Consider the following 15,702-nt stretch of genomic DNA (forward strand, 5'->3'; position numbering starts at 1 on the left):
CTCACATTACGAGTGAGTGCTGTCAGGAAAACAAGGGCCCCTGGGGAGAGCCCTGGTGTTTGTCTTCCACACCCCAGTCCAGAGTGGGGGTGTCTCGGGGTTCTTTGGCAGAGGACAGGGCCCATGCTGTGGCTGGTTTATGTGGGAAACAACTTATTAGGGACTATCACATAATTGCAGCGGGGCTGATGACAGACTCTAGGTAGAGTGTTTTGGACTGACTTGCAAACTGCAGTGCAGAAGTGGAGCCCTTAACTCACTGTATCAGGAAAACTGGTTCCAGAACCAGGCTGGAACCAGGGAGCGACTGCCACCGCCATCTCGGCCAGCCCCCCGGGCTGCTGGGTTCCGCACCAGAAAAGGGACGCCTTCCTTCCCCTCTAGATGTGACCAGACACTGCATTACCAGGAGCAATCAAACACCTCCACCCTGGACTCACCAAGGACGGGGCAGGCAGGGCCGCGGCCCTCTTCCCTCTCACACCCCATAAGATGGCATCTTGCAGACCAGGGCTGCCAAAGGCCGAGCGAGGTCATTTGCAGCCTTTCATCCCCTGCGATTCAGGAAGGAATGGTAGAACAAGGATGCAAAGGAGACTGAGCACCTACCTGGCCACCATACCCACCATGCACAGCGGGAACCATGCTTTTAAGCCTTGTTGTGCTAAGACTGGAAGGTCCCCCGGAGGAGGAGATGGCACCCCACTCCAGGACCCACTCCAGGATTCTTGCCTAGAGAATCCCACGGACAGAGGAGCCTGGCGGGCTGCCGTCCACAGGGTCACAAAGAATCGGACACGACTTAGCGACTTAGCAAGCGAGTGTGCAAGGCAAGGGCGCCAGTGTCAGAATGAGGGCCTGTCCTGTGCCCTCCTGAGCGACGTTTCAAGGGGAAATTTTTAAAGCGGGTTTTCCTACAGGAGAATCTTACCTGTACGCAACAGTTTTACTTGGACATCAGTTGTCAGCCCCTCACAAGCCCACTCCACCTACTGCGGCAGCTGAGCTACATGACCGGCTCTCAGACCCCAACTTCCAGACATTATTCTTAGGCCCAAGCGCAGTGAGACAGACAGCCCAGTGGAGCAGACTACCAGGCCGACTCCTCTGCTCCTTAGACCGCGGGGTTCAAGGGCAGGCGGGAGGCGGAGGGATGTCTCTGGACTTATTTAAGCTGGGCGGAAGCGGTGCTCTGGCAGCTGGCTCCCCACACTGAGTGACACAGAGGAGGTTAAGAGCAGCAAGTTCTTATTGTCTCCGGAAGGCGAACGTCCGTCCTTACGGGACCCAAGCCTCGGGGAGGCTGGGGCCCTTCGAGGCCAGATCACTCCCTGGGCCTTTCTCGCCCTCTCTTTAAGCTTTTATTTTAGACCTTCTAAAAAAGAGACAAGGAAAGCGCTGCTCTGGATAATGTGAGGGCTATGGCAGAGCTGGAGAAGGGGGCGGGCGGTCAGGCGGGGAGGACCGGGTGCGGCGACTCCCAGGACGCTGCAGTTCTAGGACCTTGCGGCCCGCGGGCCCGCCCGGGAGAAGCTGCAAGCCCGAAGAGCGGGGACGCGGCCGCGTTGCGCTGGGCCTCGCTCCGAGGCTCTGCCCCGCAATCGCTGGCTGTGGGGGCCGCCCTGAGCCGCCCGGCCGCAAGCGCAGCCCTCGCCCTCGGGTTTCCTAACGCGGGGGTCGCGGCCCGCCTAGGAGCAGCCGAGGCCGAGCTCCCCCGGCCCCGAGTGCAACTCCAATAAAAGGGCCCAGCGCGCCCTTGATCACGCGGCTTGCCTGACAGCCCGCTCAGGCCCGGGCCTAATTGAGCCCGGCTCACCTGGGAATAGGTTCAAAGGCATCCAGGCCGTAAACCACCTCCAGGCCCCGAGCCAGAGCGGCCTGGCGAACAAAGAGTCCCCGAACCACTTCAAACGCGCCCGCGCTCGGCGTCCAGATGGCGCGGGGCCGCCGGCCCCCCGCCCGAGGTCGCCCGCCAAAGCCCGGCCGGGCCCCGCGCCGCGGCCGTTCGGGCTGCCCGCAGGCGCCCAGCGTAGGGGAGGCCGGGCGCCTCCCCAGACCGCCCTCCGTCCCCGGCCGATTCGCAGAGAGGGAGCCCCGGGGCGGGGGCCCGGCCCCGGGGCCTAGCCTGCGCCTTCGCCGGGCTCTCGTACCCCGGGCTGGGCCAGGCAGGTGGGCTCTGTGGGCCCCGGGGGCTCCCGCGGAGGCGCGCGCTGGTGCTGAGATTTTAATGCACTTGGACCGGCTGTGAAGGGCGTCGGGGGCCGGGACTCCTCAGCAAGTTGGGGTGAGACACCCCCCGCCCCCCATATAACAGCTGGGCAAAGCGGGCCGCGCGCCTCCAAGGATCCCCGCGGCGCGGCCGTAGGTAGCCGCGTCTCCGAGGGCACCCGAGTGTCAGGCCGCCCGCGGACGGGGCCACTGGTCCCGCACGTCCCCCTCCCCTGGCCGAACGTGCGGGCCACCTCGCCGACTCTCTGTGCGCCCGGGGACAGGCAAGGCTCACACTGGCCCGGGCGTCCCCGGGGGCTCCCCGCCGCGTCCTCACCTCCTGGGAGCGCGTCTAGGGTAGGACTTGCCTCCCGCACCCCTCGCGCCTCGGGAGAGACCCCGCAGCCCGGCGGGGCCCGATCTCCAGTTAAGGAGCAGACAAAGCGGGATCAGCTGAGCCCGCGGCGCGGCCGGAGAGCGGTCAGAGCTCGGGGCGGAGGCGCGGGCGGCGCGCGCGAGGGCCGGGCAGTCCCGGGTGCCCGCCGCGGCCGGGGCCGAAGGGGGAGGCAAAACTGAAAGCGCCGCGCCGGGGGGCGGGGGCGGCCGGCGGAGGCCCCAGAACTCGTCCTGCCCCCGGTCGCGGCGACCAATCAGCGCGCCGCCCTCGCTACTGACAACTATTTAGCAACCCAGCCCGGCTAGGGTTTCCAAAAAAGTTAGAATAACTTCCTCTCCCGGAGACCTCGGTTTTGCACAAGCCGGCCTTGAAATCAGAGCCTTTCGAGCAACTCGGGGAGCGTGTGCTCGGCGACCGCGGGCTTGGCCAGCGGCGCGCGCTCTGCGCCCGGCGCCCCCAGCCCCTCGCGCGCCGGGCGGGCGCCATGGAGGAGGGCTCCAGCTCGCCCGTGTCCCCCGTGGACAGCCTGGGCACCAGTGAGGAGGAGCTCGAGCGGCAGCCCAAGCGCTTCGGCCGGAAACGGCGCTACAGCAAGAAGTCTAGCGAAGATGGCAGCCCGACCCCCGGCAAGCGCGGCAAGAAGGGCAGCCCGAGCGCGCAGTCCTTCGAGGAGCTGCAGAGCCAGCGCATCCTGGCCAACGTGCGTGAGCGCCAGCGCACCCAGTCGCTCAACGAGGCCTTCGCCGCGCTGCGCAAGATCATCCCCACGCTGCCCTCGGACAAGCTCAGCAAGATCCAGACGCTCAAGCTGGCCGCCAGGTACATAGACTTCCTCTACCAGGTCCTGCAGAGCGACGAGATGGACAATAAGATGACCAGCTGCAGCTACGTGGCCCATGAGCGCCTCAGCTACGCCTTCTCCGTGTGGCGGATGGAGGGCGCGTGGTCCATGTCCGCCTCCCACTAGCGCCGCGCCACCCACGTCCGGACCGGCGCGCCAGGGTAGGTGCTGCGCGTGCGGTGGGCGCAGGCCCGCGGGCCGCGGCTGCGAGGATGGGGTGCGCCTTTCGTCCTGGCCAGAGATGGGGGTCGGTCGGGGAGGCTGCCAGGTCCCAGGGGCATCCCTGTGGTTTGGGGCAAGCTCCCAGGCAGGGTATCGGTCGGGAACGGGCGGACTGGTGACAGTCGTCATTTTCCATCCTTGGTGCTGTGGGAGTGGTGGGTAAAGGTCTGTGGTTGACCGTCGGGGAGTGGACATCAGAACTGCCTGGAGCCGGCCGGGGGCAAAGGGCTGAGGACCAGTTGTTCTTTGCGTTTCTCGGAGCGGAGGCCGCGCGCGAAGTTGCCGGGCCTGACGGTGGCTTCGCCCGGCTCCCGGGGAGAGGCAGGGCGCTTTCGTCGTGCGGACACCCAGTTCTCCTTGGCTGCTCGTGCAGGTACCCCGGCCCGCGCCTCGGGGACCCGGCCGTCGACGCCCTGGCTGCCAGGGTGGGCGCAGAGGTACGGACCGGCGGCGCCTCGGTTGGCCTAGGGAAGGCGGGAGGACCCTGCCCCGCGCGGGCGGCGCCGGGGCCAGTGCAGCCCGGGAGCCGAGGACCGTCCGCATCGGAAAGGCGGAGGACAGGGTCGAGGCGGAGGCGCGGCGCAGACATCGCCGCGGGGAACCCCGGCTGCTCGCAGGCAGGTGGAGTAGACCTCGGAGCTGGCGGGCTCTGGCCCCAGCTTTGACCCTCGAGAGTCTGGGCGGGGGCCGAGTATTCGGTCCGAAGGGTCCAGGCTGGGAAACAGGTTTGCGGGGGCAAAGGGAGGCGAGGCGGTGCAGCGAGGGTCTGCGCGGGAGCGGGCCAAGGAGTGCAGCCGTCGGAGCCCGGCGAGTCCCCGCTTTCTCTAGGGGAGCGCTTGGGGCGTCCCGTGCCGGCCCCCTTTCACCGGACACTTCGGGAGATCCTCAGACCGTCCCTAACCGCGGAGATGCTGTTCTGTCCCTTCCAGAAGGCTCTGTGACCGTGGCTCTCTCTCGGACGATGGAAGGAAGAGCTCACGATTTTTGGTGGGGAGAGGGCCCAGTTAAAAATCCTCCCTCCTTGGTCCGTTGGACTTTCTCGCTCATCTTGCAGTGTTTTTCTTCGCGTCTCCACTGCCCACAGAAGGAGTTTAGATTAATCGCGGGCGTGCAGCCGCCCACTCTCCCAAGCATTCCCCCTTCTTTCCTACGTGCTATGTAATATCTGCACACGTTTTTGCTGTGGGGAGGAATGGCTCCTCTAGCACAGGTGGATTTTATTTCTTCTTTTTTTCTAGTTTTTATTTCTGTGCCACTGAACATTCACTTTTGAAATAGGCCTCTAAGATAATAATCATTTTATAGGCTTTTTTTCTCTTAAGAATTTTTAGTAGAGAGTCACTTATGGGGATCTTCTCCGATCTCTGTCGAAAGCAGATGGAAAATGTCTCAATCACATATTTTCCCAGGAAAGAAAGTTTGGATTGGCGAGTACTAAAATGCTACAGTGGGATAATACATTAATTCTGGTTTTTGCTGCCTAAATTATGAGCGTCCATTAGTTAATTCCATTTACCCTTTCCACCATGCATAGTTTATAGCACATCTGAAATAAGAACAAACAGATGAGGAAGGTCATCTTTTTAAAATGTACACATATATAGCCTTGTTTAAGGAAAATGTCAACACAATTATCATTAAGGCTTCCCTCCAGAAAATTATTGAAAGCAAAAGCAAGAGGTATTACCTTAATGCAAGAATTTCTTAGGATCATTTAAAATTCACTTAAAAAGAATTGCATTCCTGAAACTTATCAGACATAGATCACAATTAAACAATATATACAGTAAAAGGTATTAATTGTAATGAATAAATGAAAAGCATTGAAGAGTTTACTTGGGGGAAAAATCTGCAAAATGTAAGAGAGAAACACATTTAGCTGGAGAGCAAATGATCTTTGTGGGACCCACTATTTACTTTCATATACTTCAGTGTAACTGACCAGGTCTGATAAAGCAGTTTCCTTAGTAGACAGATGCCCACTGTGTACAGGATGAGAAGGAAAATGTGAAAATTGCTGACACGTGGATGATTCTGGACTTGCCGTGTTTTTACTATCGCATGTTTAACCAACTTTTGCTCTCTTTCTGTTTTTAACCCGTTCGTCTGTATGAGAGTGAATACAGGCATAATTGGTTTGATTTCCTCCAAATGTTGCTACGTAGGTTATGTTAATGTTAAAACATAGGCGTATGTATTAGTAAAGAATTTCTAGACCTTCCCATCAGTGGTGTGCGGTTTTAGTGTCTGTTGAGATGCATGAGAAGGTCTGTTTAGATGAGCAGCAATGCTATTAAATGCTGAAACTGTCCCTTAGTACAAAGAGACACAGGAAATGTTGGAGTTTGGCTGGTGCTAACGTTTATCCTGACCTTCTTCTTTGGCCTGGTATTTAAAAATGCAAATACACAATAAATCAGGTGTCTTTGGACAGTCATCTGCGTTCATCTAAGCAAAAAATCTCTAAAGGAGTTTTCCGTTTTCTCAATGAATGCCTGAGTCCCAGTGCATGGTCAGAGGCACCTGGCTGAGGTGGCTACTTGCCGGACATTTTTCCTGTTCCCCGCTTTGTGGATAAAGAAGACATCTCTCTAACTTCAGCCCTTTGTGCGGGTTTCCCACAGTTCCCTTCTCCCAACATACTAGCTTTGTTTCCCTGAGAACTTTTAGTTACTTTGGAGAACAGAGGGTGACCCTCTAACCGTCCAATACATGTAAGCCTTTTCCTCTCTGCAGAAAACTGACTTCTTGGAGGTACCTGTCAACAGCTACATTCGGAATGCTAGCTGGTCTCTAAAGAAAATGAATTGCCTATGGAAAATGGAAATGCAGAATCCTAATTGACCTTTAGCTTGGTCATGGGAAGAAGTAGAATGAATGCCCCAGCTACTTGAAATGTAAGCAACGTTTTGTTATAAAACACTCATTGGAAAGATCCGATGTAGGGGCTGACCTCCCTTTCTGGATATCGTTCCCTTAAATGTCTGTAGTTACTCTTTCCATCTTGCAGGAAGCAGGTCTTGCTGCCCATCTGGCCAGAGTGGGGGCTGGAAGCGTGGGACTTTGAGAGTGGCTGTTTGAGGTCATTTGAAATGTAGTACTTTATTGAGGTTTTCTGAGGGCTGTACTCTTTTCAGACACGTCTCGAGCCTGAAAGAATTGAGTTTTCATGCTCGCTGCTTCTCTATATTTTGGACAGACGGCAGAGATGCCAGATCCCTTTCGCCTGGCAGAAAGATCATAACGTAAACTCTTTCTGAGCGGAGTACTATAACTCATAACTGCCGTTTAAATCTGGGCTTTAAAAAAACAAATATTTTAATAAGCCAATTTTAAAGGCTGAACTTTTATGACAGTTTTTAAGCTTAGTATTTATATTAATCTATTCTCACTGGTGTCTTTAAAAACCCTGTGAATGTATGCTGGAATGTCTGTTTATGTTTGTGTCTTGTCCTGGGAAAGGATAAATGTGCCGCAAAAAGCAAACCAAAAACAAAGCCTTCTGCGAGAAAGAGTTCATGGATGAGGCAGTGAAATTCAAGGAAGAGATGACTAAGTTAGCGTAGCCAAGATGCAGAGAGAGCCATAAAGTAGACACGGAATCTAAGGGAGACGGACGTGGATGCGTCAAAAGTAAAGCCAGGATGGAACAGTAAACGGGGAAACCGCTTAAAACCATATTTTACATGGTCACCTGAGTCCACATATGTGATAAAACTGTATAGAATGAAATATGCATGCACGTGTGCACGCACACACACACACGCATGGGTGCATATGAAACTGGGGAAATCTATGTAAGATCTAGAGAGGGTATCAGTGTGAGCCTCCTGACTGTGGTATTGCATATAGGTTTTTGAGATGTTACTAGTGGGGGAAAGGAAATGAAGAATGTAAAAGAATCTCTGTGTATTATTTCCTACAACGTCATGTGAATCTAACATTGTCTCAAAATAAAAAGTTTGAAAGAAAAGATATTCCAGGGGACTTCCCTGGAAGTCCAGTGGTTAACACTTTGCCTTCCAATGCAGGGGCGGGGGGTTGGTGGTGTAGGTTCCAACTCTGGTCCGGGAGTTAAGATTCCCATGTGCTTCATGGTCAAACACCGAGTGTAACAATAGAAGCAATATTGTAACAAGTTCAATTAAGACTGTAAAAAATGCCCCACATAAAAGCACTTTAAAACAAAAGAAAAGATATTCCACAAGAATTTTAAAAGTTTCATTCAAGTGAGCAAATTATATAAGAAAGGATTATACCCATCTCAGAGTAATAAGCCAAAAATATGCTTTGAGAAAAAATACACTTTTTTCCTGAAGTCATTTGCATTACCGCACTTTTCAGAATATAAGGGGACTGCTCATATTTTCAACATGTAACTGTTTAAAAGTGGTTCCTTATCATTCAAAAACAAAGAGTAACATCACAGAAATCTGAAGGAGAAATACCAATCAATATATTTATTGCTATGCTAATCAAGAATATATTTTTCAGAGGAATTTTAGGAAATATAGAAACTGACACATTTCCTTGAAAGATACTGTCTGAAACTGACAACATTTGCTTGTAAGATACTGTCTGCATTGACTTACGTTTCTCTCTCTCACACACACAACTGTTCTAAAGCCAATGATTTATCAAAATGATTCATCCAAGAAGTGGAGAGATTGAAATTTTAGTATTTGGAGTCATACACAGTTGAGAGGTGGAGAGAGAGAGAGAGAGAAACAGAGAGACCCAGAGAGACAGACGGAGAAAGAGAAAGACAGACAGGTATCAAATCCTAAACTCAGTCATGTTTGTTTTACATTAGGATTTGTTTGTTGTTAATAGGGACGTTATTTTGTGTGTAGGTTCAGTAGTAAGTATTTGAATGCAATTTAGTTATATTAAATGAGCTTTAATTTAATGTTTGTTTTGGAGTGAGACACGGTGACATTAACACTATGATTTTCATGCTGATGTCAACTAAGGCACGGTGGGATTTTTCTTCCGTGATTGCTAGCAGTTGTCACGCTAAGAGCAGACTCAAATCAGAAATTGGAAAAGTCAACAGGTAACTTTATTCCGACACAAGAGAAATGTTTCATGGTTAGTTGAAAAGAGAGTCATTTTGAATCAAAACAATGTCTTTCGTGCTTTGAATATCTGTATTATTTTATCCACAACTCTTTTGTTCAGAATAATATGATCCTGTGATTATGTGTAAGAAGGGACCTGACTGGGAGGGTTGAGGCATGGTGTGTCTGTGGAGGCTGTTAGTTATTGCTCAATTTCTCCCCATCGTTTTGTTTTCCTGTTATTTGATCAGGGAAAGACGAAGATGACCCAGCTTCTCATGACAGCTCCCGTGGAATGGTCATTTCACTTTTCCCATCCTAAGAGCGGTGCCTCTTAAAACTGGGCACGTCTCTCCTTTCCTTAGACCAGAATTTCCCGTCGGTTGAATGAAGGGCGGGGTTGAATCCAGCGAGCTTTAAGTTATCAAATTCGGTTATTCTGAAAAATACTCCTTTCTTTTTAGCTTATATTCAGCCTTGAAAATAGCCACCTGCATCTTTGGGGTGGGGGGAATGGTCAACTGAGTTGTCTGACATTAAATTCCTTTTTCTTGCTGTTTATGATGGAAAGTTTGCCTTTGGTTTTCTGGACATGCAGATCTGGCGTGTGACTGGCAGGAAAGATTTGGGCAAAGACCGTAATTCGTATTAACCCTTTGATGGTGGCCAAACATCCAACCCCAACCCCGGGGGCTGAGGTTTCTGGCGGGGTCACAGCCAGAGCCTCTTTGGAGAGTCAGGCAGAGCAACTCAGAAGGCAACCTGAGGGTGGGCGTTTAGCCTTGTGCTTGGAGAAAGGAGGCGTGGGGAGCCTTTTTCCGACTCCCCGTGGAGAACAGAGGCCCCGGCTTCTGTTGTTCCTGCAGTCTTCTGTGGCTGTACAAATAAAATGTCACACTGGCCTTTCTGTTACCTTCTCTCTGAGAGTCTCCCTCTCCTTAGAGAGTCAGGAGACGTTTGCCTGCTCCAGAGACAAGTGAGGGCTTCTTGAGGGATGGCTTGTAAGATAAACAAACTCCCTGAAAGAAAACACAGGCCCGTGGTTTACCGTCTCTGACTCGGCTGCCGCGGTGGATTTCTTTGTGTGTGCGCTTTGATTTAACATCCTGGAAGTCAGAACGTGAGCAGGCAGCGTGCTCTTTCAATCAAGGAGACCCAGAAATGGACGTTGAGCTGCTATTTCCCTTCATTAATCTCAGTCCCTTAAGTACATTCGTTTGCAGGGAGTGCGGTAGGATCAGAAGTCAAAAGCTGTTTGACTTCCTGGCCCCGTGGGTGCAGAAGTGCCTGCTCCCTGCTGGTGTGCTTTTCAGATCTCGGACACTCAAGTCCATGGAGGAAGAACAAGGCAAGCTCGCCTGCAGCGTTAGCAGGATCGATCCTCACTGGGTCACTTCCGGAGGGCCGGGCACATTGAAAGCCCTGTTCTTAATGAGACCACCTTGACCAATTCACAGGTGCTTATTGTTTCTTCGGGAAATGCCTGCCTCACTGCAAATTGGAGAGGAAAGGAGGGGGGAGGAGTCTTTATTTTCTGTCTCAAGTTGAGCATCAGCACATCTCTGTTCACATGCATCTGTGCGTGCTAAGTCGCTTCAGTCGTGTCTGACTCGGCAGCTCAATGGACTGTGGCGCCAGGCTCCTCTGTCCATGGGATTCTCTAGGCAGGGATACTGCACTGGGTTGCCATGCCCTTCTCCAGGGGATCTTCCCAACCCAGGGATGGAGCCACTCTGGTCACATAATTGGATTCAATTGACAAATAATGTCTTCCCTGAAGATTAATTTTCCTGAATTTAAATCTTTCCAAACTGCATACTATACGCGGGGGCCTAAACTGTTCAAAGTCTTCAGGATACACACAGCCAAGTGGCTGCCCTCTTTCACGGTATCTGTGTGCAGGTGGAACCTGAGGTAGACTTGGTCCTTTGTGCTTTTTTTTTTTTTTTTTGGTCTCGTGAGTGTTTCTTCTTCAGCTCCTGCCCCTCCCCGACCCCCACAGCCCCACACCCTTTCTTGTGGTTATTCTTTAGCTGAACTCTATCACGATTACTGACTGGAGTCCACATAAGGTTCTATCTCCTAGTAGGTGATACAGGAGGAGCGCCAAGGCCACCATCACGTCCCCACAGTATCACGCTCGGGCACAGGGAATAAGCGCGCGTCTCAGGTTCTCCGAGTTGAGCAGTCCCGGGTGTTCTGGAAGTCCAGTGGGCTCAGCCGTACATGTGCAGTCAGATCCGCCCCCCCCGCTCCCACCACACACACCCCTGTGCTTGGCGACTCCTTCTCCTTAGTGACCGTTGCTAACATTTTCTAGGAAAATTGCTTCACTGATACTGGAAGTCCCCCAGTGGATATCTGTACCCCAGGAAGCGTGGTGTGTCCTGTTTTGTTGATTTCTCTTGTGTAAAATGACCTGCTTCAGCCGGCCAGAGCTGCATGGACCACATGGTGATTCCACCAGCAGGAGCGTCCGGGGCTGGGATTCCATAGAGCCCGTGTCAGAACTGCACAAAATTTCCACGTACCTCCCTCTCGTGTCAAGAGTCCACACAGTCAGGTATCTAAGGGAAGAATTAAGTCAAGGCTGTTTTGCTGGATGTTAAATTATTGCCAATTCCAGAGGTCTCCTTAAAACAATTTTTTGAGGATAGAGATTCTCTTTTAATTAAACGGTAAGCAAAACGCAGGGACTATGATATATTTATCCGCTCATTTCAAAGATTGCTATTACCTACACCCACTTCTGTTTTATTACATTGAACAACTGTGTTTGAGTAATTCAGTGTTTGTCTGCATCTCCAGTGATGCTGTAAACACGGATCAATCACTCAAAGCTTTATAATGTGACAAAGGTAACTTTTTCAGGAGTGGCAAAATAAAAGAGAAAGTGAAGGTATGAACAGGAAAAGTGGTGTGTGGAGAACTTCACACGAAAATAGGGCGATCGAGGGGATTGAGCCCCCTTGGTAAGGAAACAGAAGCTGGACCTCCCCCTGCTGGTCCCTGCAGACCCATCGCCCGCCCTCCCCCTCCCCAGGCTCCCTCAGGAACCTAGAAAAGAGTAGTTTATCAGAGCTACACCCTCCTGGTCTTCCCAGAAGGTGGCACTTTGTAAAGTCCGGTAGGGCCTCCTCAACCCGGCTGGGATGACACACCGGGCCAGAGGTTGCAGGGCCTCTAAAAGAAGACCTGAAGAGCCTTCACCTGCCACATGCCCCCAGGGCTCAGCATCACCCCAGACAGCATCAGAGGCGTCCCAGAGGTGGCCCCTGACTGCAGGACCCTGCCCCCGTCCCTGGGTGCCTCTGGTGCCCGAGAAAGCAGAGGTCCCTGAGAGCTCTGTGGCCAGGGTGGTCCCTCCGCCTAGGGGTGGGGACGCCAGGTGGCGGTCTCCACAATGCGGATCTCCACAGTGCTCAGCTGGACTGGACGGGTCTTGGACCTGCTCCTGACCCACCCTCAGGTCACGCGGACGGATGCCTGAGCGTGAGCCCAGTGTGGCTCGGTCTTTGCCAAGGTTAACGGGAGGCAGTGGGAACTCAGCATTTATTTCCTGCTCCTGGGGTTCCAGCCCCTCCGTCAATTTCACTTCCAAGCTCCCCCTATCTAAAGACACTTGCCCACCTTCGAGGGTTGCAGGGGAAACAGACAAGCGTGGCTTTGCCGAGAGAAGCCGAGTGTCCGTCTCGTGAAGTGTCCTTCTGCTGGAGTGGCCAAGCTCCTAACGGTGATAAAGTGTTACTTGCACGGACGACAGAGCTCACCCTCCTGGCTTGTCCTCAGCAGTGTGTCAATGTGCAGATTCTATGAAGCACGCTCTTAGACAATCTGCGTGTGTTGTGTACTTCTTGAAAGTTGCGGCAAGTGTCATTCAGTGTTAATTACATAATTTCACTTTTTCTAACCAGAAAGAGGCGAAGGGGACGTGAGGACACAGAGGGCAAAGCTGGTGTGTCTCCATCATGCACTGAGCTCTCTTCTGCTTACGCTTCATGGGGTGGAGCAGTAACTCATGAATTCTGAGGGTTTTAAATGTCTGTGACTGTATGTGGTCACCTTGTCTCTCCACAATGCATTTTGCTCTTCAGTGAAAATACTGTTTCCGGACTAAACCGTCTGTAATTCTTTCCCTTAGGAAGAACTCCTCTGACATGGTCTTTTTCTATTTGGGGAGACTATAATTAGAAAGCAAAGGCTTTGCTCTTGTGGGAGCAGGTTAGGTCTCCAAGTGAATCTGTTGGGGGAAGCCCGCTGTCTTGTGTCTAAGGGAGGGAGGGTCTGAGTAGGACTTCCCCGGATGTGACCAGGCAGTGGGCACCGCTTTCTTGCTCTCAGCCCTGCACTTCTGGGCTGAGGCATGTCAGAGCCTCGCTGAAACTCAGTCTTCTTGTGTCTAAAAAAGCGGAGTAAGGTGCAGATAGGTCTCTGGTTATCAACATTCCAAGAGCCAGTAGGACCCAGCCATTTCCTCCTGGGTGGATACACCAAAGAATTGAAAGCAGGTGTTCAGACCGAAGTGTTCACTAATGTCCATAGCAGTACTGCATACAGCGGCCAGGGGTGGAAGCGATACAGACGTCCACCAGCTGAGGGGGGTCAGTGTGCTGTGCCCTGTCTGACGAGTGGAGTATTACTTGGCCGAGGGAATGGAGCTCTGACTCAGGCTATTCATACAACACGGGCGGGGCTTGAAAACATTTTATGCCGAGTTAAAGAACTCAGACACAAAAGACCGGAAAGTGTGTGACTCCATTTGTATGAAATATCCGGGACAAGCAAAAGCCGATTCGTGGTTGCCGGGGACCAGGGCTGGGTGGGGGCGGGCTGGGATGGGACCGCTTCACGGGTGTGGGATTGCTGTTTGGGGTGATGGAAAAGGTCTGGAACTCGATCGTGGTGATGTTTGCACAACTGAGTGAAATTCTATTGGATTGTATACTTTAAACTGGTTGAAATGATAAATTGTATATTATGTGTATTTTAGCACCAAAAAAACCCCGTATGAGTCAGACCATGGGCCTCTCTGGTGACCAGTAGGCCTCGAGGGTGGAGGTGGGTTAGACCGTCTGCTTTCGTCCACTTTCTCGAGATGTTATCTGCTGGTCCACGTGGTTCAGCCCTTATCAGAGGCTTCTCATCTTGTCGGCTTGTGCAGCCTAAAAGCGTTTTCCTTTCGAAATCTCTCTCTTACATCTTCATCAGAAAAGTTCCTCAAACAACTCTGACAGCACACTTGGCAGCCTGTCGATCGTACCTCTCGAAGCCTCTGCTTGGGGGCCGGGCACTGGGGTGGGGGTGGCAGGGGGCAGGGGAGTGAGTGGCCCCAGGGTTCTGCCCTGCTGGCTGGCAACCAATGGACCAGAGCAGAAGCATCTTCCACACCCGTGCGAGTGGCTGGCCCGGGATCCCTGGAGCCCATTGCATCCAACACTGGGCTCCCCAAAGCCCAGGGCCCACCCACTCATCAGACCATTTCAGTCCAGTTCTCAGGCTCAAAGGGGACGGATTCTGTGGCCGCCCTGACGTGGCGATTCCTGAGAAGGGGGCCTCAGGCCCTGAGCTGCTCTTGTGAATGAATCCCTTTCTTTCTCCAGAGTTGCCTTTCGCGGGGGCGGGACCCTGGCCCAGTGCAGAGTGGACGTGTGACCAGCCTCTTGGGGGCTGCCTGCAGAGAGAGGGGCGAGGGGAGGAGGGGGGGTGGGACATCGTTCAGGGCCAGCTGGGGGTCGTCTCTCCTTCCCTTGTGGATGCGTGCTCTCTGTCCCCCCTGGAGTGTTGCCCTGGCGTCCACGGGCTGTGGCGCCCAGAGGGGTGGGGCGAGACCCCGGTTCAATTGCCCTGAGCAGAGGCGCTCGGACAGCAGACCAGTGTCCCCGGGCACAGCAGTGCCGGGCTGCCGACGGGCATGGTGCCATCATGAACGTGTTCACCCCTCACCTGCTTCCTGGCCACCGCCCCGGGGACCCGCCGAGAGGGCTGGAGGGTGTGTGCTCACCTGCGGCTTCCTCTGCTGGGGTTTGGGTCCGTTTCTAAAGACACCACCGCCTTCATGGTGTTGCCCAGTCCGCACGTTGACTTACTTGCAGAAACCCCACAGGTGGGGCTGGGCTCACGGGCTGTTTGGAGAATCCAGACGAGAGGGCCCAGGAGAGCTGGAAGCTGAGGGAGAAGGCTCTTCCCAGGAGGGGTGCAAGCAGAGATGCTGCTGCTGTTCCCCTCTTCCTGGTCCCCTACACCCTCCCCCCAAAAAGAAGGCCACCGGGGGGGGGGAAGAAGGGAGGCAGATTCCCCCGAGCTGCTGCGCGAGGACTCGTGTGGGACCCAAGGCTGCCTGCCGGCTCCCCGAGCTAAGTGGTTTGGTTCCCTGACCAGAACCCAGGGGCCCCCCACAAGCCAGACACATCCGGGGACCCCGATGCCTCCATGCGGTGCGTTTTCTCCCGCAGGTGCGAGCGCAGACCCCGAACGCGGAGGGCGTGAGCTTTGATTCACGAGGGCGCCGAGCACACGTGCGGTCCAGCGCTGCGGTGCCCGGGGACGCTGCTCTGCTGTCCCGCCGCCTCTGCCCTGAGCGACGGGCTCACCGTGTTCCCCTGTGGGCCACTCTGTGGACGCCGGGCCAACACTCCAGGGAGGGCACTATCCAGGGTTGGAGGTGGTGGGTCTCCATCCTTCCTCCAGCTAGGTTCAGAGATATCAGTTCAGTTCAGTCGCTCAGTCGTGTCCAACTCTTTGCGACCCCGTGGAGCGCAGCGTGCCAGGACTCCCTGTCCGTCACCAACTCCTGGAGTTCACCCAAACCCATGTCCATCTCGTGGATGATCCCTTCGAGTCAGAAATATCAGATTGGCCAAAACGTTCATTTGGGTTTTCCCACAAGATGTTACGGAAAAACCTGAATGAAATTTTTGGCTAGCCCTCTACCATCAGGGGGATGGGAACTAAGCTGGCACCCTTGGATACTCACA

At 53.6% G+C, this 15,702-nt stretch overlaps 1 protein-coding gene across 1 annotated transcript in view; it reads left to right on the forward strand.

The window, feature by feature from the left end:
* Positions 1-3,089: 3,089 nt before the first annotated feature.
* TWIST2 (twist family bHLH transcription factor 2) overlaps positions 3,090-15,702 on the forward strand; it is a 53,020-nt gene continuing 40,407 nt past the window's right edge. Inside the window, exon 1 of the mRNA XM_068966198.1 lies at positions 3,090-3,607. Coding sequence (XP_068822299.1) covers positions 3,090-3,572 — 483 coding nt within the window. The 3' untranslated portion in view covers positions 3,573-3,607. The remainder of the gene's footprint in view (positions 3,608-15,702) is intronic.

This window comes from Capricornis sumatraensis, chromosome 2 (assembly GCF_032405125.1).
Source record: "Capricornis sumatraensis isolate serow.1 chromosome 2, serow.2, whole genome shotgun sequence".
NCBI classification, from domain to species: Eukaryota; Metazoa; Chordata; class Mammalia; order Artiodactyla; family Bovidae; genus Capricornis; species Capricornis sumatraensis.